The sequence below is a fragment of the Larimichthys crocea genome, chromosome XXIV, assembly GCF_000972845.2.
Source record: "Larimichthys crocea isolate SSNF chromosome XXIV, L_crocea_2.0, whole genome shotgun sequence".
Classification (NCBI taxonomy): Eukaryota; Metazoa; Chordata; class Actinopteri; family Sciaenidae; genus Larimichthys; species Larimichthys crocea.
This window is the reverse complement of record NC_040034.1, coordinates 9,542,541-9,563,569: the sequence shown is the minus strand read 5'-3', so window position 1 is coordinate 9,563,569 and position 21,029 is coordinate 9,542,541. Positions and strand designations below refer to the sequence as shown.

At 39.2% G+C, this 21,029-nt stretch overlaps 2 protein-coding genes across 2 annotated transcripts; both read left to right on the top strand.

The window, feature by feature from the left end:
- Positions 1 to 3,511: 3,511 nt before the first annotated feature.
- On the top strand, positions 3,512 to 5,843 carry cga (glycoprotein hormones, alpha polypeptide). The gene is made up of 4 exons (XM_010734900.3): positions 3,512 to 3,674; positions 3,757 to 3,868; positions 4,119 to 4,303; positions 5,581 to 5,843. Exons 1-4 carry the CDS (start codon positions 3,648 to 3,650, stop codon positions 5,653 to 5,655), a joined length of 399 nt encoding a protein of 132 aa, XP_010733202.1. The 5' UTR covers positions 3,512 to 3,647; the 3' UTR covers positions 5,656 to 5,843.
- A 428-nt stretch (positions 5,844 to 6,271) lies between these two features.
- Positions 6,272 to 20,001, top strand: znf292a (zinc finger protein 292a). The gene is made up of 8 exons (XM_010734932.3): positions 6,272 to 7,044; positions 10,294 to 10,448; positions 11,326 to 11,404; positions 11,747 to 11,882; positions 11,985 to 12,187; positions 12,405 to 12,541; positions 13,127 to 13,268; positions 13,422 to 20,001. Exons 1-8 carry the CDS (start codon positions 6,763 to 6,765, stop codon positions 19,566 to 19,568), a joined length of 7,281 nt encoding a protein of 2,426 aa, XP_010733234.3. The 5' UTR covers positions 6,272 to 6,762; the 3' UTR covers positions 19,569 to 20,001.
- Positions 20,002 to 21,029: the final 1,028 nt, after the last annotated feature.

Below are 21,029 nucleotides of genomic sequence, written 5' to 3'. Positions count from 1 at the left end.
CTAGTACAATTGGTTCAGAAAGCCTTGTGTTCAGCTGTAAAACTAACTAAACTAGGCATTTTCAGGTATATTAGCTCAAAGTCTGTCTGTAAAATTAAACATCCTAAATCATTAGAATTGTAAAAGTCAAATGAAGATCCAGTTTTTTAAGTCAACATTATATTTACAGAGTTAGATCTCCTTAGATTTTAATAACGATAAAAAAAATTGGAAATCAGGAATATAGGAAAACAAGGTCTTTATTGACATCACATGACGTCTTTAACCTAGAATAAATACAGTGTTCCATATCATGATATAATAGTAGTTCTTTGTCATTTACAACCATACTAGATATGAATGCTTATGAGAACATTATGACTTAGCCTGTCTCTGACAATGTCTGCTTTGTTTCCAGTGATAAACAGTAACTACAGTATGATACAGCCTGATGACCAGCAGAGCTTCTGTTTTGTGGCTCAACTACGAACTCTTGAATGAGATAAAGGCCGTTACTGTTGCTGTAGTGCGGATCTCTCATGCCACCGTGTGGAGAGAGTGTCTCTGTGTGCTCATCGACCAAAGCAAAATGATCTTTTCCTGAACAACTCAGCAAAAACTCTTCATCACTTTCAGTGTTTTGTATCCGATTCTTGCACTCATGTTGAAGATGATCAACTTTATTAACCCTTCAAAATAAAGAGATTCAAAATACAACCACACACACACACACACACACAGGTCTTATATACATTATATTAATATCATAAAATAAAATAAAACTACTCAAAACACAAACTATAGGCAATAGCGGTACACATATGTACCCACAACAAGTGTGTAAATTAATAGCGCAATACTGTCTCAAGCAGAGTGTAGTATAACATACAACAGTACAGCAATATAGCTCACACTAAGGTAGGTAATTTAATAAATGATAGTATTAGGACAGTATAGTGTAATATGCAATGAAATACCAAATGAGTAATACTACTAGTAGTAACAACAACAACAACAATACTATGACTAATAATAAGAATAGTAGCCTGTATGATTACTTAGATATAATCTTAGTTATATGTCATCATGATGATTATTCACCTTTAAGGAAAAATATATATATATTTTAGAAAAATGTAATATGTAATGTAATAATAATGTTTGAACTAATAAAGAGAGTGAGTGAACAGAGTGCAACATTTTAATATTCGCAAAAAACTAACATATAAGGCATCTTCTGGTTAGTTTATAAGACCAAATATATAATAAATATGACCAAAGGTCTTTCATTTAATGAATATATATATAATCAGTTTTGAGCTAGGAATGAGCCAGGATCATAAACACGCTCAGACTTGATAGTTCTCAGCTAATTATGTCATTTGTTGTTGTTGCTCACTTATCGGTGGTTATCTTGATGATGCCACACAGAGCGCCTTGGATTTCAGCTGCACAGAGCCTGGCTGAAAATAAACATGACCTGTTAACTTCACTATGTCTCCTGTGCCCTCTCCTTGACAGTAACAGTGGCAGTGTTGACACCAGAACCCCTGAGAATATATCTGACTGGAGTTTCATGGAGCATGACCATGTAAGCTACGCTGTTTACTCTGCACACCTCTACACCTACACCTTTGCACAACTGTGTGATTCTCATCCTCATCCAGCCAGATCAATGTACCGTACAAAGAGAGAGAGTCTGAGCATCTTGGCCTTGCTACCTGCAGAACATAAGAAAGTCAGCAGCACTTCTTGTTTGATAAATCAGGAGGCTGCGGAGCAGGCCGAGGAGAGAATACAAACATAAACTCATCCTTTGTTTGCCTTTTTTAAAATCAATGAACTTGTGTTGGCCTTCAATACAACTAATAACTTAAACATCTCATCTCTCCCAGCTTAGATCTAGAAGTCTGATGTTATATAAGAGTCGCAGACAAATAAGCATGATATAATTTTAAAAATCTGAGATTTTCAGAGATCTGATGTTTGAGATTGTGTTTTTATGCAAAAAAACCCCCCCAAAAGGTCAGACATATTGTCTGATGTCAGTAAAATCACACAGAAAAAGCAACAACACAGTCTTATCAGCAGGAAGGACAATTAGTACCACAGTGTTTTAGGAAAATCACTACAAATGCTATGACACATCTCTGTGATTTAATCGTCTCGTCTTCCACACTTATTGAATTTCGAGTATTAGGCCAAGGATTTATTACCAGCACAACCAAGGACACAGAACATGGGCTTTTAAGTAAACAGACAAATGAAATACAAAATAAATCAATATTCATCCTTGACATTTCAGATGTTGGAGCCGGACAGATGCATATTCATTAACAGCTATCTCCAGTTTTGAAGGGGGCATGGCAATGAAATGAATTTTGCCTCAACATACAGTGAAAATAATATACACAAACACATTATTCATGTAATGTATGTTTATGATTATGATTGTTAATATTTGTGAATAAAACGTGTTATTTTTAAAGCAAACATGACATATGGTAGCTTTTCAGTATATAGTTCGCTGGTCTGATACAGGGCATCAATACGCACTACAACACTGTAAGTACATTAATACAGTATGTATATTTGTTTTCTGATTAATTTATTAATGGCTTGATCTATTAAATTAAAGGGAAAAAAGCGGGTGGAAAAATCACAACTTCCCAGAGTTCTGGGTGACGTCTTCAGATGTTTTGTTTCGTCCAACCAAAGGTCCAAAAGCCGACAATATTCAATTTACATTTTATTCTATACGACAAGGAAAACATATCAAATGTTGGATTCAAAAATAACTGAAATGAATTATCAGTTATCAAAGTATTTGCCTATCAGATAATCAGTTAACTGACTAATCTTTTCAGATCTAGACTGATGTAAAAATATAGATTTTGAGATCACTCAGTACACTGGAAGATCATGGGTTTCCCAATCAGGGTATGTCTGTCTGGAAAGCAATGAATGTTGTTTACGTCTATTTAATTAGATTTGTATACACATTTGGGCTACTGCAACTCTGATGAGGATAAGCGGTTTTGGAAAATGGATGGATGGGCTATAATTGGGAGAAAATGCAGATCATGTCATTGTCATGATAGAAACATAATAAGCATGTGTAAATGTTGAATGATATTAATAATATATGGCGCTATTACTTGGAACACTGAAGAGACAAGCAAATCCAACAACTGCATCAAGAAGTTTGTGACTCCTGGAGTGAGGACATTACTTTAAAAAGTGAAAAAAAAATAATTACACTCTTTATTATTCAAGCACACTTACAGGCCACTTACAGCCTACAAATGATCTTGTGCAGGAAACCAAAAGAGAAATCTGAACTACTCACCCTTACTTTGCTCTGACATGACAAATAATAACAACCCCCAGTTACTAAGTAACAAAAACCCAGGGATTAAATGCAGCATCCATAGTCAGGACGGAAGGATGGTAGAAGTATGTTTTGACTTTCCGCTGTTTCTTTCTTATCATTTTGTGCATTAAAGGGGATTATGAGAAAGGTTGCAAACTGGCCAGTGAGTCAGTGAGATAAGGTTGGTAGGTTTCACTTAATCCAGGAAGTCGTCACAGACTGAGGGACGTGGGTATAAATCAACCCAGAATGAAGCTGAATTCCTCAATAAAAAGCCGTCCTGCCCTGAGACACAATGAAGAGGGAACTTTGTCTCAGCATGGTAATACTCCTGTCTCTATCTCAAACTTACTCGTGCTTTGATTCAACATTATTTCTGATTTATTTTGTCTCTGTATTTTTAGGTAACTCCTGCAACCACAATGGGCTCAGTGAAATCAGCCGGACTGTCTCTTCTTCTGTTGTCTTTTCTTATTTACGTAGCTGAATCTTACCCCAACATTGAACTATCAAACAGTAAGATTTGTTTTAATGCTATTGTGTTAAGTACTCTTGTCTTACCGCTTGAAATGTAAATGTAATCTGATTGCACAAACCAAGGATTTCCTTCATTAAATTAGCACCATCTGCTTCTATTTCTCTCGTCACAAACTCACACTGTGCCTTTAATCTCAGTTCTCAAATGTGTGCTGGCACTGTATCACAAGCTGCCCATGATCAATAGTTTTTTGATTCTAGTTGTAAAGCCTATATCGTCTTTCTCCAGTGGGCTGTGAAGAGTGCACACTGAGAAAGAACAGTGTTTTCTCGAGGGATCGTCCAGTCTATCAGTGCATGGGCTGCTGCTTCTCCAGAGCGTATCCAACACCTCTTAAGGCCATGAAGACGATGACGATCCCAAAGAACATCACCTCGGAGGCGACATGCTGTGTCGCAAAGCACAGCTACGAGGTACAAGTGCAGACAAAAGACAGACAGGCAAACTTTTCTTTAAATACTGTGAATGTTTACTGTACAATATAGATGTTACTGTGGGATTATGAAGAGGAAATGTCCTGAAAATCTAAAGATCTACATCCTCGCCAGGCTCTCTTGTTGCGCCCCCGTCTCTCTCCCAATGGCTCCCATCTGTCACTACTATTGCTCACAGTAAGGGATAAGATGTCTTGAAAAAATTGGATTTGATAGGAAACTACATGCCTTATGTTGACGAAATATTTTCCAGTATCTGCAGACAAAATACTCCAGTTCGGAAACAGTCTAAAATATTATTGTAGTATTTTCTATATCTACAGTTTTTAGGTTTTATCCTATGTTTAGTTTAGTTTAAGGGTCAGTGGATTTGGTCAGCAGTAGTGGGAATAAATAACATTTACATTTACTTCAGTTCAATTATGAGGTAAATAATTATGCACTTTTTACTCTACTTCAATTCTGTACTGTATTTTTTACTCCACGACAGCTTTAGTTACTCTTTACTTTGCATTTTACACAACAAACAAACTTCAAATAGATTTGTTCCACTTACAGAAACGCAATGTCATATTTCAGATGTCTGTGAGTTGTTCGCAGTTGCACCAAAGTTGCACCATTTCCCCTCAAACTAAATTTACAAACTAAATTACAGTGTAAGTGATAGGAGATACAATGCACAGTCCATTCTCGGTGCACAATTGCCTCCAAAAGTTTCCCTAAATTAATTGATTTGTTGTCTTTTTAGTTCAAAATGTCCTAATTTTTGATAGAATGAGTCAAAACGAGGGAGTTTCATACCAAAAAGACTGTAACTTTTAAAGGTATCCACTTGATTTGTTTAACTCAGACGACCGAAGCCTCATATTAACTTCAGATGAACACTGGCTGGTGGATTTTGTCCACTTGTCCACTGTCACTTACATTGAAAGTGATTTAGACGGTGTTGTTTTCAGACTTAAACAATTGTTACCTGATCCTTTGAGTAAATCTAGCTGATGATACTTCTGCATTAGATGACTTTAAGTGCAATGCTTTTTCTTTGAATGGGGTATTTTTACATTGTGGTATTGGTACTTTGAGTACTTCTGTTGTTTCTTCTAATGTTCGGTTTATTTCAGTTCTGGTTTCTGATTTTTTTGACTCCTCATGTTGCTAAAAAGGACATTTGATCGTACATATTTGCTGCTGTACATTGATGTAGCTTTGACTAACATTCACTGTTGCTTCCTCCTCCTCCTCTGTTCCTCTTTCAGATAGAGGTGGCCGGCATAAGGGTGAGAAACCACACAGACTGCCACTGCAGCACCTGCTATTTTCACAAGATATGACAGAACTGTGGATCGGCGCACTCAGCTCGGCAACAGATTGTGTTTCTCTTCACATGTACGAACCTTTCTCTGTTTAAAAAAACTTCTTCTTGTGTTGTCAGATAATATTTTTGTAGCCATTCCGTGTCTGTGACGTGCAATTAGCCTATATATTTGCATTGATAAATGTGTATGATTAATTGTAGACTGAAAAGCAATTAAAATGTGCACACAGATGTTGCATTTTCATGAATGTGTCTTACATTGTGCGTGTCAGGAGCAAGTCTTTGGGACCAATGTGTCTGTTAATGTAATACAGGGGTTAATTATTAGCTTGTGTATTTAAAAAAAAACGATTCTCTAATCAGAGCTGGCAGCCAGAATATACGTCAAGTAGCCAATAAACAAGTGAACTGTGAATTAAAGCCGGCATCAAAGCACAAAAAAGGTGCTTTTAACCTCTGCAAACCCAGAAAACATCATCCAGACATGATCAAACGCTCCACAATTTAAATTATAATTGAAATGAAATGCTTTTATGCTGCACGCCCAAATAAAAACGCAGTTTCTAGTGTATATTGCAGGGTAAACCCATCAGTTTGTTTGTGAAAGTCAACATACACTTCCGCACATATTATAACATAGTAAGGACTATATTTCAGCATCACTCTTTTTATGCTCTGCAAACACAATCATAAAGTGTTTTTACACCACTTGCAACATGCTAAGATACATGTTGCCTTTTAGGATTGGGGCGATTAATCAGATGTGTTAGTGAACATCTGCGCTGCTCCAAGTGTCCCTGACCAAGTCACACTGATTTTTGTTGGGGATGACCGTGGCGTGCACTTCTTTACCAACCCTGGAGGAACGAGAAAGACGAGAATATCTTAGCCTTGGGGATTTTTTTTTTTCTTTTTTGGAGGTTGTTTGTCCACTGATGCTGGAGGTCATTGCTGACCTGCAGTATCTGATGCTGGATGAAGACGGAGGATGAAGACATCCTGCAGACATTTCATGTTGGAGCGCAGCAGAGTGTGGCTGTAAGGTCATGGATGCTTTGTTGACATCAGGGGGTGTATCTGTAAATATATATATATATATTTGTATTTGTATATAAGTGTGTGAATGTGTGTGTGTGGAGCACACTATGTGCTCCCCTGCCCCACACACCCCTCCTCCTCCTTCCTGCGTGCGCGTGCGTGTGCGGGCTCTGGCATGCGTAACATCTGTGCGTACGCGGTCGTGATTGTTGTGAAGATGGCGGAGGGGGAGACAGAGAAGGAATATGACACACGGAAAGCTATCGAGGAGCTCCGAGAGCGTTTCCAGGGTTTGACCACGGCTTTGAAGGAGAGCTCTCAGCCTCCGCTGGAAGCCTCGCTGCATTTCTGCCAGGAGTTTTGCCAGGTTAGCTTCCCCCCTCTCCCTCTCTCTCTCTCTCCCGTCTCTCCTGCTTTGCACATCTCTCCCGGGCAGCCCTTTGCAAAGCCCCTCTAGCTTCCTGGCCGAGGATGCGCGTCTACGTTTGCTACAACAATGTAGCTAAAGGGGGCTAGCCCGCTTGAGCTAGCTGCCTTGGCATTTTTCAAGATGGGGGTGAAAGAGAGAGAGAGGGAAAAAAGCAAAAAAAAAAAAAAAAAAGCTCCTTCCTCGGTGGTTTTTTCTCCAGCCATTCTCTCTGAACACGTCTGCCCGTGGCTTGAGCTTATATGCATTAAGCGTGGCTCTCCAATGTATGCGCACTGTGCATGCATTACTCGTATTTTCCAGGCCAGATGGTGGCTAATAGCAGATGGATGTTGCTGCTAGCTCGGGTATGCAGGGTCCCCCTGTCCTGTGCAGTGGTCATGCTGTGTGCAAAAAAAAAAAACTACGTTAGCGAGATTTCATTGCATTGATGTGCACTGGATTAAATGACTCTAACCCTCCGTTATAAACGCCAATCAAGCGTTATAACGCTGCATCTTCATGCTCGGTGAAGTTTTCGCTTTGAAAAAAAAAAAAGGGGGGGGGTTGGATACTTTTGTTGAAGCAGTTTTATCGTACGGAAAGATCAATGATTTTTTTTTCCTTTTACTCTCCCCTAAAAAAAAAAAAAAAAAAGGTGCTAGCCCAGGCCTTGTGCAACTAATTAATCCAGCAAGAGACCACATCAACGGAGAGAGGCTATGTTGTTATTAATGATTATAATAAAGCAAAAGCATAAAGATGTTAGATTGAAGTCGATGTTGCATGCGTGCATGCATGCATATGCATGCAGCTGGCTGTGATTTAAAAAAAAAAAAAAAAAAAAAAAAAAAAGGGAAAGTGTGGCCACTGACTCCATTACACATCCTCCTCATTAATTTGTCCTGACCACGTAAATTATCATGCGAGGTCTCTTGATGTCTCATTATAATGCTGCATGGATTTGCTGCCATTGCACCAAATTAGTGTGTTTAATAGTGTGTGTGTGTGTGGCATTATAACCGGCATTCAACTTGAAAGTTATTTGAGAAAAGAAAAAGAAAGAAAAGAAAGAAAGGAGGAGGACGAGCTTCGGACTGTGTGTGCTCTGAAACCATGATGGAGATTTATCTCATAAGAACTGCAGGAATAATAAAGTCAGTCAGGGTGAAATGGATCTGCATGGATAGTGTGTGTGTGTAAGAAATGGAGGGACTTTTCAGAGATGAAGGTTAGGCGTTACTTGAGCTGAGTAAGAAGAGAAAAAAAAAGAAAAGAGGGAGGATATAAAAAATTTTTTTGCAGAGCACCACATAACTTTAGTGCTTTGTTTGGTGTCCACATCTTGACTGAATTATGTAATCAGTATATAATAACATAGTAAATATGGAGCCATGTTTTTAGTTTCATCTTTAATAGTTTGTGAGTTTTCTGAGCTTTTTTTTTTTTTTTTTTAAAATCAGAGTGAACCACAAAGTTTGACTCATTTACTGTGCAGTCACATCTTAGTATTCAGGCCTATTTCAGAGGAAGGATATCTTTATTCACTCATGTTTAATTTTGACACCCTCCATGTTTATGACGCCTACATTTTGTCTTTTACTACAAAGCATGCTCGGCGTGTATTATTCGTAAAATTTGCCTGTGCGAGCTAAAGTAAAGCGAAACAGGGATAATTATTTTCTTTATTAATTAATCTGTCAGTTAGTTTTGAGTCTATAAAATGTCACTACAATAGTGACAAATATAATAGTGGCAGCAATGCATCTAAAAGTTAGCCGTAGTTTTTTTTTTAATCAAAGTGAACCACAAAGTTTTATTTATTAACTGCCATCACATCTTTGTGTTCAGTCGTAGTACAGAGGACTCACAGCTTTATTCACTCACATTTGATTTTGATCTTTTACTATCAAGCATGCTTGGTGTGTATTATCGACATTTGCATATACATTATTACACCTATACAGCTGCTTTGGTACACTGTGTTTAAAAGAGTATAAATAAAGCTTAACAGGGCTGAAACCAACTATTATTTTCTTTATTAGAGTTTAAAATGGTTAAAAAGTCTATCACAATGTCCCTGTGTCAAAGGTGATGTCTCCAAATTGGTGTGTTACCTTTTTTTCTTCACCTAAAAGTTAGTTTTTAGTTTTTAAGTTTAAATCAAAGTGAACTACAAAGTTTTTCTCGTTACATTGATCCTGATCTGCCATCACACCTTTGAATTCAGTCCTAGTTCACATTTGATTTGTTTAGCCGCCTACATTTTGTCTTTTACTATCAAGCATGTTTGGCGTGTATCACTGATCAAATTTGTCTACGTGTAATCACACTTATACACATAAATGAAGCGAAACAAGGCTGAAACCAGCTATTATTTCCTTTATTAATTCATTTGTCAGTTAGTTTTGAGTCTATAAAATGTGAATACACTACACAATAGTAAAATAGTTTAAAAAAAAGAAGCCTATCACAGTTTCTTGGTGTCAAAGCTCCAAATTGGAGTGTGACTTTTTTTTTCTCCTTCATCTTAAAAGTTAGCTGTAGCTTATTTTTTTTTAAATCAAAGTGAACCACAAAGTTTTTCTCATTACATTGATCCTGATCTGCCATCACATCTTTGCATTCAGTCCCAGGGATTGTCATTTTGTCTAATACTATCAGGCATGCTTGGCGTTTACACCTTTACAGCTGCTTTGCACGCTGAGATAAAAAGAGTTGAAATAAAGCGAAACAGGGCTGAAACCAACTATTATTTTCTTTCATTCATTTATCTGTCAGTTAGTTGTGAGACTATAAAATGTCACTACGATAGTGAGAAACACACTAGATAGTAGTAAAAAAAAAGTGAAGTAATATTAGTGAGCTTGTTAAAAAGCTTATCACAGTTTCCCAGTGTCAAACGTGATGTCTCCAACTCAGTTGCTTTATCCTGGCAGTTGGCCAAAATCCTCCAAAATTCAATTTGCATTGACGTAACATAGAGACAAGCCAGGAAACAGAGAATGTTCTGCTTTGATTAAAGACTCTAGATTCATTGATTAAATGTTTCAGCACTAAATAAACATATTTTTAATTTATCCAAACTTTGATTTTTGATTTTTTCCACACCGTCCAGTCTTGAACTTGTTCAGCCTTAAAAAGACAAACACAAACAGTCCAGGTGTCAGTGGGTTCAATCTGATTGTAGTGTTTTTGTGTACTTTCCAGGTCCTTGTGGAACATGCTGGCCGTTGGAAAACTGATGAGGATCCACTGCCTTTGCTGGAGGTCTACACTGTGGCCATCCTCAGCTTTGCTAAGGCTGCCTCCTGTCTCTCCGCCGAATGTGAAAACGTGCCGCTCCTACTTGAAAAGTTAGCACTGTGAGTAGAAACACAAAGTTTTTGTTACTTCAGATGAAATCCTTATTGTCCTTATTCTTCCGAACATCATATTTATTATAAACGTGCAGTATGTGTTACACATCAATGACAGCAATGTAAAGCTTATATTAAGTCTCAAAGTGTAAAATGTGGTAAAGAACGGGTAACAGGTTTTTGGACGTTCACATAACAGTAGACCAAACATTGGTTTTCTTTGCAGTTGTGTAGTTTAGTCTTTGGCCGACAGTGATCTCTTTAGATATTACATGAAAGAATAAAATAAAACAAAACAAATCCCAAAGGAAATTTAATAAAATGAAAAGTTTGGCAGTACTCTGCCGACAGTATTCAGTAGCTGTTCAGCTATTCACACAATGTGCTCTTGAAGTAGTTGTGGAGGCAAAGTCCTTGAGGCTGTAATACAGAATAGAAATGTAGGCTACCTCTTGGGGAGCCTCGACATATTTGGGATGAGCTACAGAGTATATTTTGCACACGGAGGTGCAGTGCATCCACAAGATGAAGGGTAGCCGAGGCAACAGTTATTAATATCAAGGATGTAACTTTATTAATCATTGATCACAATTAAAGATGTGGCCATTCTGAGCTGTTTTTCATTTCACATGGAAAAGTGATTATTTAACACTCATACTTTAACACTTACACCTACATTAATCCGTGAACAAGAGTCTCCCTGCTGCTGATTTACACCGCCCATGTCTCCTGTTTGTCGCCTGTATTTCCAAAATGCCAGCCTGACTTTACAGCGCCACACGTTGTGAATAGTTATTTGTGTATGGTTACCCTTAATTTGTGAAGTGTGCGCACATCCTTGACCTAAATGTGGCTTTAACAAATGGCTGTGTTGGATTCGCAGGAGCTGTGCGGAGCTGCTGCTCTTACTGCCCCAGCATGTCCCTGGTGCCTTATGGGAGGAGTTTCAGTCCTCCATGAAGGTCAGTATCCCCAGGGCTGTTTTATTTTTTCTTCAGAGGCTTATCTTTGCAGCGATATGCAACGGAAATTTGTCTAGTAATTAAAATGCATTTGGTTTAGGTCATCATTGAAAAGTAATGTAAACAAATGAGCTGAATGTTTGGATCTCTAGGTTCTCTCTGCAAGAACAACATTTTCTGAAACGCTCTGTTCACGGCTGCTTTTGAAAAAATGTAAACACTCGGAACGGTGACCCTGTTATAACATTCACTTTAGACACTTGACTGTCTTAACGTTTAAAGTAGGACTCACTGAGGTTTTAGTAATTCATTTACTACACATTTATTTATCTTCTCTTGCAGTTGGCACACAGCCTTTTGCAAGAAAGTGGGAGCACACAGCTTTGCCTGCTCTCAGTTTTGGCTCAGCAGGGTGGCGTCTGGTCCAACACCACATTAAGCAGCATCCTATCCAATCAAAACCCTCAAACTGAGCAAGGTTAGTTCAGTTGTAACTACTTGAATTTCGAATTGTCTAGAGTGTGTATGCATGTTTCTTATCTTACGTCCCTGTCTCTGTTCTTTACCATTTGTTTCTTAGTTCATGAGTATCTTGAGTTGGAAGGTCCCACACTTCTGAACATGAGAATAAAGCACCTAATCAAAATGGACAGTGTTGATAAAGCAGCTGTCCTTGCAAAGATGTGCTCAGAGTATCCAGGGTATGAAGGAAAAGGAAACTTCAAACAAACCTACTTGCTTTGCATCTGCATGACAAAAAGTCAGGAGCAGCTAATGGAAGAGGTAAGAAATCACACACATATGCACCACATTTAACACTTGAACAAGTACTTACTAAAGTTTTTATAATCTTAAACCCAGCAAATTGCACCAGTCTGCATAAATAAACACATGGACTTGAATCTAACCCAGTACTCACTCTGTAATTGATATTTAATGATAAAATGTCCCAACAGTCTGTCAGATATTTATTTGACTTCTTTCCTTTCACCCCTTCTAGATTGCATCAATAGACTGTAAAGATGCTCTTGAAATGATCTGCAACTTGGAGTCAGAGGGAGATGAGAAAGGAGCTCTCTGCTTATGTTCCGCCTTTCTCAAGCGACAGCTTCTCCAAGGAGATGTTTATTGTGCCTGGTGAGTGTTTTTGTTTCTCAGATAAATACTCTTAGAACACCCACAAGATTACTCTCTGGAATACAGTGACGATGCAACAGATTTATTATGCAACTGACTTTTATCCAAACTGGAGCAATCTCTGGAACAAACTTGCGGACAAAGATATCATCACTGTTGAATAGATACAGTTTTAAGGTCCATGTAGCCTAACACTTGAATGAATGAATGATTGGTAATATAAATGACTTACTCTCTTTAATGCAGCAATCTAGTTAACACTGCAGATACACTTAAAGATTTGTGGTTATCTGTAACCTGAATATGTGTGCTTTTTAATTACAAGCAGAGCTGCAACAATACGTTTGTTTATTTGACAACTATTTTGATAATTGATTAATCATTTACGCAATATTTGATGGTTCTGAGATGTGATATTATCATAAAGTCTGTATTTTGTTACTTTTGGTCCCAACAAAACCAAACATATGATGATGTCATCTTGAGGTTTAGGCTATTGTGGCTATTTCAAATGTTTTATAGGCCAAATGATTATTAAACAATGAAAATAATGGTTAGTTGTGTTTGTTACGTTTGTGTTTCCAGGGAACTCACACTGTTCTGGAGTAAGCTACTCATGCGTTTAGAGTCATCAGCTGATGCATTCCTTGGACACAGCAAAGAGATGGCTCTTCTCTGTAGGAGCGTCTGTCATATTCTGTTTCTAATCAAAGTAATCCAAAATGAGGTAAGGAAAATAGTCTCCAAATTTGTAGCTCATATCATAACCATGACTCATAACCATTCACAATAACAATGACTCATAGGCTACTTACTACATCTGTTAAAGGGCCCTTAAACTGAAATTCTTGGCATTCATGTTATATTTTTATTTCCATAGGTTGGAGAGGTGGGGCTTCCAGTGTGCGTGGAAATGTGCATTCAAGCTCTGAAAATGACCACCAGTGACCATAAGGATAGCAAGTCTACCATCTGCAAGACTATTTCCTGCCTCTTGCCAACTGATCTAGAGGTTAAGCGTGCGTGCCAGCTGACCGAGTTCCTCCTCCAGCCTACCATTGACTCGTATTATGCTGTGGAGTCACTGTACAACGAACCTGACCAAAAGCCAGAGGAGGACGGGAGTCTACCAGTGCCCAATTCTTTACGCTGCGAGTTACTGCTGGCCTTGAAGACACAGTGGCCTTTTGATCCAGAGTTCTGGGACTGGAAAACACTGAAACGCAACTGCTTGGCACTGATGGGCGAGGAGGCAGCTATTGTGTCATCTATTGACACACTCAATGACACAGACGAACAGGAGGTGGAAAGTGCACTTGGCAAACACCCTGAATACAGAGACCTGGAGGATTTTCTGTTAACCACTACAAATGAACTGAATGAAATCACGGATGAAAGAGAAAAGAACAGAGAGGCTAAAAAACTTCGGGAGCAGGGTTTTGTGTCTGCTCGGTTCAGAAATTGGCGAGCCTACATGCAGTATTGTGTTTTGTGTGACAAGGAGTTCTTGGGTCACAGGATTGTTCGTCACGCACAGAAGCATTTCAAAGATGGAGTGTATCTTTGTCCAATTTGTGCAGACAGCTTCGAAAGTAGGGAGGTTTTAGAGCCACATGTAGCATCACATGTAAAGCAATCTTGCAAAGAAAGGCTAGCTGCAATGAAAGCTGCTAGGAAGGTAACCAAACCACCTCAGTCCCCAAAAAGTCCATCAAAAAATTCTAAAGTTGCTGCAAAGATGAGCATTAGTCCTGTTAAAGTTGAACCTCAAATTGGTGAGCAATTGGCATCTCCTGTTAAGATAGAACAAACTACATCTGACACAAACATAAGTCAAGACTGTTTCTGTCCTGTCAAAAACTGTTCCAAGGCTTTCAAGTTTTTCCGCAACCTCATGGCCCATGTTAGATCTCACAAGGATGACGAAGAGGCCATGAGGTTTTTGGAAATACAAAAACAGAAAGTCGTGTGCCAGTATTGCAGGCGGCAGTTTGTTAATGTCAGACATCTTAATGATCATTTGCAGATGCACTGTGGCACTAAACCGTACATCTGCATACAGCTGGATTGCAAGGCCAACTTTAACTCCAATTCTGAGCTTCTCATGCATAGAAAAACACACCCTGAATTTAAGGCCCAGTGCATGTTCCCTAACTGTGGCAAAGTTTTCAGTGAGGCATACTTGTTGTATGATCATGAGGCTCAGCATTACCTTACCTACACCTGCCAAACTGATAACTGTGGCAAAATATTCTACTCACAGTCTCAATTCTTGTCTCACCAAGAGAATCATACAACAAATGATGCAGTAAACAGTTTGCCCATCACAAATCAAAACCCTCCTCTCACTCCACAAGTACAACCACCACTGGAGAGCACCCCGAGCAAAGAAGACTCATGTCCTCCAGGTGTCTGCCTTGAAAGGATTAATACAGATCCATATATGAAGGAGGCATCGATGGCAAACACTTCACCGTGCACATTACTAGAGGCAGGTAAAGAAGTTGTTCCTGTAAGAGTCAAACACTCGATTGAAAGCATGCTGAATCCTGGGGCAGCTCTTGAAATAGAAGAACGGGAGAAATGCTACACTCCTCTGACAAACCCCACTCCAGCACCAGCTGATGTGAAACCAGCAGCCAAAGCTCCTCATACGCTCCCAAATGTCGCTGGGCAAGGTGAGACCGCTCCGGTATATCCTGTACCCTGTGCAACGAATCCCGTAGCGAGCCAACAGGGAGAGGGGCCTAATAATGTTCAAGGCAGTGAAATTCCACAAGTGATTCCACAAATAATTTCTCCAAGTCAGATCAAGACAGAAATTCCTTCTTCGCTGCAAGGATATCCTTCCAGCACGCCTGCTGTAACTGCTGGAAATGAGGAGAACCTGCATTGCTGTCCTTATAATGACTGTACAAGGGCATACAGTACAAACAAAAGTCTGTCTAGGCATGTGAAGAAGCAACATCCAGAAATATTTGAAGACTGGAAATTGGCAAAGAAATATAACAAAGTGGCCAAAATTACAGTAAAAAAGGCACCGAGTGGGCCAGCTTCACCTAATCAGTCTCAGAACATGAAGAACAGGCCTTCAAACCAGCCAGGAATACTATGCAACAAACCTGGGATGCAGCAAATGGATTACCCAACGGGATGTTCAACCTCACCTGCCCAGTGTTATCCTGGATCAATGGAGCCCGTGCCTATCACTCCAATGGTGAACCCCACAGTGTATCCGACATGGGGAAGCCCAAATAATCCCAGCGGAATGATGCAGTCAGACATGTCCCAGTCGTGGTCTTCACCTCCCATGAATAACTGCTATCCAGATGCCTTCAACATGCATGAGTACCCTTCTCGGGGTTATCCTCATTGGCAGGCAGACCCTTATCAGACCACAACATCTCTCCCATCTGATAGAGATCATTCAATGGCAGCTATGCATGGTCCTACTACATCACACGCTCCTTCAGATTCAAGTTTGATGTCCCAGTATGTGTCCAGTTCCCTGATGCTTGACAATGGTGGGCAAATACATAATGGAGGACATCAGTATGGATTAATGCATCCAGAGAGCAGTGGAGACAGCGTAGATGTGAGAAAAGGCAGTGCAAGTATGACAAGCCAGCTGGATAATGGAAACAGTATCTCAACAATTGAAAGCCTCCCTGAAGGAAGTTACCACACTCCATATGCTCAGAGTGAAAACTCCTGTCATACTCAAGGCTCCTCAGTTGATATTCCCCTGAAGTGTCTGAGCCCAGAGGCCCAAATTCCAATAAAAGCTACAAATGAAATCATTAAAACGGAGAATATTTCCACTCCTGGTTATGAACCAATGGACAACTCTGTGGATGGCATGCTCAGTCCACACAGTGTCACTCAAACAGATTTCCCTTACGAAGAGGAATGTCCTAATGCCGACTGTGAGGCTAACCCTACAGATGAAAAGGCAAGTGACCCTGACGTGCAGAAAGGAAAAAGAGGCAGGTTAAGCAAGCGAACCAAATGGCCAGCCATCATTAAGGATGGCAAGGTCATCTGCAGGAGATGCTTCAGAGAGTTCACAAGTACCAAGTCTCTCGGGGGTCATTTGTCTAAACGCTCACAGTGCAGGCCTGTAGATGAAATTGACCTAACGGCTGATTTGCCAACATCTTTTCTTGATTTTCTCAACGATCCCCACGTCCCTGACACCAATGGAGCAATATTCAACGTGTCAAATGGAGATTTCTCACAGGAATCTTGCAGTCTGACTACTTTGACTTCACCAATGGTGTTGAAACAGGAGCCCCAAAATACAAATATAATGGACTATTCAAACTCAAACTTAACTGTTTCTCCTGAAAACCAGCAAGAGAAGCCTGTAGAGTTGGCTAACACAGCCCTCACTACACCTTATCAAGAGGATCACCTGATGGAAATTTCACATGCCTTTCAAAGGCTGGATTTGATTGAAGCTGCACAAGAGAAGATGCGAAGCGCTCTGGCCTTAGAGCAAAATGTCAGTCACTGTGTTACAGCCACTGACATTGAAAAAAGTAAAATACTGAGTAAAAGTGATGACAGGCCCCCTGAAAAGGTACCCAAACCTTTTAAATGTGACCAGGATGACTGTGAGTACTCATTCATGACAAAGGAGGCATTATTCAAACACTTGACTAAAATGCATGATTACACTAACGAGATGATAGAAGAACTAAAGAGAACGCCATCCAAACTGTCTCCATATCCTTGTCAGATTTGCCCCAAAACATTTACGAGAACGACAGGTTTGAGAATTCACTATGAAAAAGTCCATCGATTGTCAAAGACAGAAATGCAGAAACTAAGGATCAGTGCTCGAAACAGGCGTGCATTTAGGCTTAACAAAGATGATGGGGTAATTAGCCGTGCAGCCACCAATCCAAATAGCAGTAGCACAACGCTATCTCCAGTGGTATTACCTGCTATCAAACAAGAACCTCTTGACATTGCAATTGCACCTCAGACAGATAGTGATAACAATCTAGAAGTTCCTCAAGTCACATCACCAGGAGACGCAGTTACACAGGGCTTAACCCCTGAGGTATCAACTGTTACACAACTACCATCACCTCACAGCTACTTGACTGATAGGTCGTTTGAAGAAGTGGCATCGTCAGCTTATGAAAAAGCTCCAGAGCAACCTCAAGGGGCTGTTGAAAACAAAAGTCCGGATGTGAAACAAAAATCCAGTTTACAAAAGAAACTCAGTCCGGTTGGTAAAGGAAAGGAACAGCAAGGAAGATCAGACGCTTCAAACAAAGTAAAAGAGCCAAAGTCCAGCCCTCCGACTACATCTGCTTCATCTTCCCCAGAGAAACCTGGCAGCTCTAAAAACACACCAACGAAGGATGATCTCCAGAGGAAAGAAAAAGCTCAGAAAAGGTTAAGCCTCAAAATGTGTGATACAGACAATGCCTACAGTCCATATAGACCATATCGCTGTGTTCATGAAGGATGTACTGCCGCATTCACCATCCAGCAAAATTTGATTCTCCATTACAGGGCCATGCATCAGGCATCCTTACCCCCCAGCAAACCTGAAATTGAGACTGAAAACACTAGTGTGCAAAATGGAGAGGAGTTCAATGAGACCATCAGCAAAGATAATGAAGTCAGGTGTCAAGTCAAAGACTGTTCAAGGGTGTTCATGGGAATCACAAGGTTAGTGCAGCATTACCTCTTACTTCACAAGTTTACCCGTGACAAAGCCACCGCCATGATGGCCAGCATGACCATAGGGACTTTCAACTGTGATCGGCCGGAGTGTGCTCTCCCTTTCAACTCTGTGGAAAAGTACATTGAGCACATTAAGAATTTCCACAAGGAAATTGCAATCTCTGAGAGTGGATCAGTCGATCCAACTTTCAGGTGCGAGTATGAGTCATGTGACCGCGTATACACTACAAAATCAAACCTCCTCCGTCACCTGATAAAAAAGCATGATTATGTTTATGATCCTAAAACAAGTGACGGAAGAAGGACTAAATCAGTTGGGCTCTTTCCGGGTGTCAACGGGAAAGAGAATATGGAAAATAAATTCAAAGTGAAGAAGAAAAACACTAAAAAGAAAGATGGGAAGTCCATTGAACACTGGACTAGTTTTGGAAAGCCTACACTAAAATCCCACGAGGAGGCATCCGCCATGTGCATCAAGAAGTCCGCCCTGCAGTACCCATGCATGATAATAGGCTGTGATGCAGTGGAGCGGGCTGAAAGAAGTATATTTAAGCATTACACCACTCATGGCCTCACAGAAAGATACATTGAAGACCAGAGAAGCCAGTTCATTTTCTGCAAAAAGTACTCACGTGCCAGATTCAAGGACTCAAACAAATCAGAGGGCGCTTCAAGCTCATCTTCTGAGGAGACAGAGCCAGAAGACAGCGAAAAGCCCAGTGACCAGAAAACAGATGAGCTGATGGATAGAATAGGCCAAGAAAACAGCAAGCTGTCCAACGACGATAGTGCAGAATCTCAAGCTTCCACTGGGACAGAAGGAGGAATTAAAAGAGGCCGTCCCAGAAAACCTGCACATCCTACACCAGCTTGTCCAGAGAGGATGCAGACCCTTAGGAATCGTTCGACTGTTAACAGTTCAAGAGAGAACTCAAATCCTGGTACCCCTACAGCCCAAGAACAACATGACGACGGGGTTGCGCCAGGGTCTTTCAAGCCTTTGGGACTTGAGGACTCTTTTCTTAAGTTCTTGGAAACTTCAGAGTCAACACAAACTTCCAAACGTAAATTAAATGACAAATCTAGTGCTGAACTGCCATCCAAAAGACAACAAACTCACAAACAGAAATCTGCGATGAGAAGTAAAATAACTGGTTGTGAAAATCTTATAGACTTCAGAAATCCCCTTAATCTCAAATCAGTAAACAATGTCAAGATTGTCATGGATAAAACATTTTCAGACGGTGCTGATCTTTTGCTAAAACAGCTACAAGACATGAAGCCCATAGTCATAATAAAAAAGTGGCTTTATAGCGGATCATAGCCCAATATTTTATTTTCGACTCAATCTCACTCAGGATTTGAGAAGTTATGCTGCAGAATGGTTTGTTAACGCATCAGATTTCCAACTGATAACAGTCATGGTCACAGTTAACGTTGAAATGGCCTATTTTGTACTTAATAAAATAATGTCTTGGATGATTTTAAGTATGTATGTTAGTTATAATAACCAGGTAATCTATAGGGCATAGATTTTAGAAACATGTTTGTATTTATGCTTAGTACTGAAGATGTTTTTTTTTCTTTTGCTAAATGGAGACTTTAAAGAAAAACAATGTTTTTATATATCCCTATGGGATTTAAAGTTCTGTTTGTATTTATTTCATCCTTTTTCAACACTAGTAGACCTATCTGTAATATTTACATGTCTTCCACAAAGTGTTCAATAAAATGTTACTGGTTCTTTTTGTAAAGTATTGTCTGCTGATGTTTTTGTGTCGCAGTGTTTTTTTTTCCTTACATATTTTTACAGAGTTTAGCTGACACAGTAAAGTCCCATGCATTGTCCTACATTAACAATGATACAATTATAAATAGAAAAATTACTGATAACTTCAATTTTGTATGAAAATAGACATAAAATGGCCAACTTGCCATGAGTCATTGATTTCTGACAAAACTTAGAGCAAGATCATTTAAATTAATCTTAGTCTGCTGAGTTTCTTTACACATGACCTACACATTTACTGGACTTAATTTGCATTAGATATACTTTCTGCTGTAGTATTGTAAAGAAATAAATATATAAATTAAACAAACTGATATAAAGGGATTTATCATCAGAACTTTACTAGTATTAGGGAGCATCATCCTTACATGCCTGTCAATTAAATTACACTGCTACTACCATCAATACCAAGAAGAAAAGGTGCACATGCATATTAAAATTAAAAATAGGTTTTTAAGGTATTGTAGATTATCATAGTCCTGATGGCATAATGAGAATATTGGGTCTCCTTTCAATTGATTTAGAATTTAAAACCATAGGTATTGAAACACAAAAGGCATAATATACAAATAGGTACGAAGTAGATTTGTTTAAAGTGGCTACAGAATGAATGCAATTTAAAAATTTCAGGAGAAGGAAGAACATACAGCTTTATCCATGTAAAATATACAAAGAAATAAAAAAAGAAAAATATACATATATCTTTGCACAATAACTTTGTACAGTAAAATACGGAGAGTGAGTCACTGCATGTTAGGTATTATATGTTCATATCCAAATATCTTCCTTGATATTTGATTGATAGTTTGATTCAATAAATTGATGTGTAACTTACCATATGAAATTAGAAGATTTAATATTAACAAATGACAAATGGGCAAGTTTTTCCTCACTCGAACCGAGGGTCTAAGGACAGAGGGTGTCACTCCCTGTACAGATTGTAAAGCCCTCCGTGGCAAATGTACTTTGTGACTTTGGGCTATACGAATTAAATCT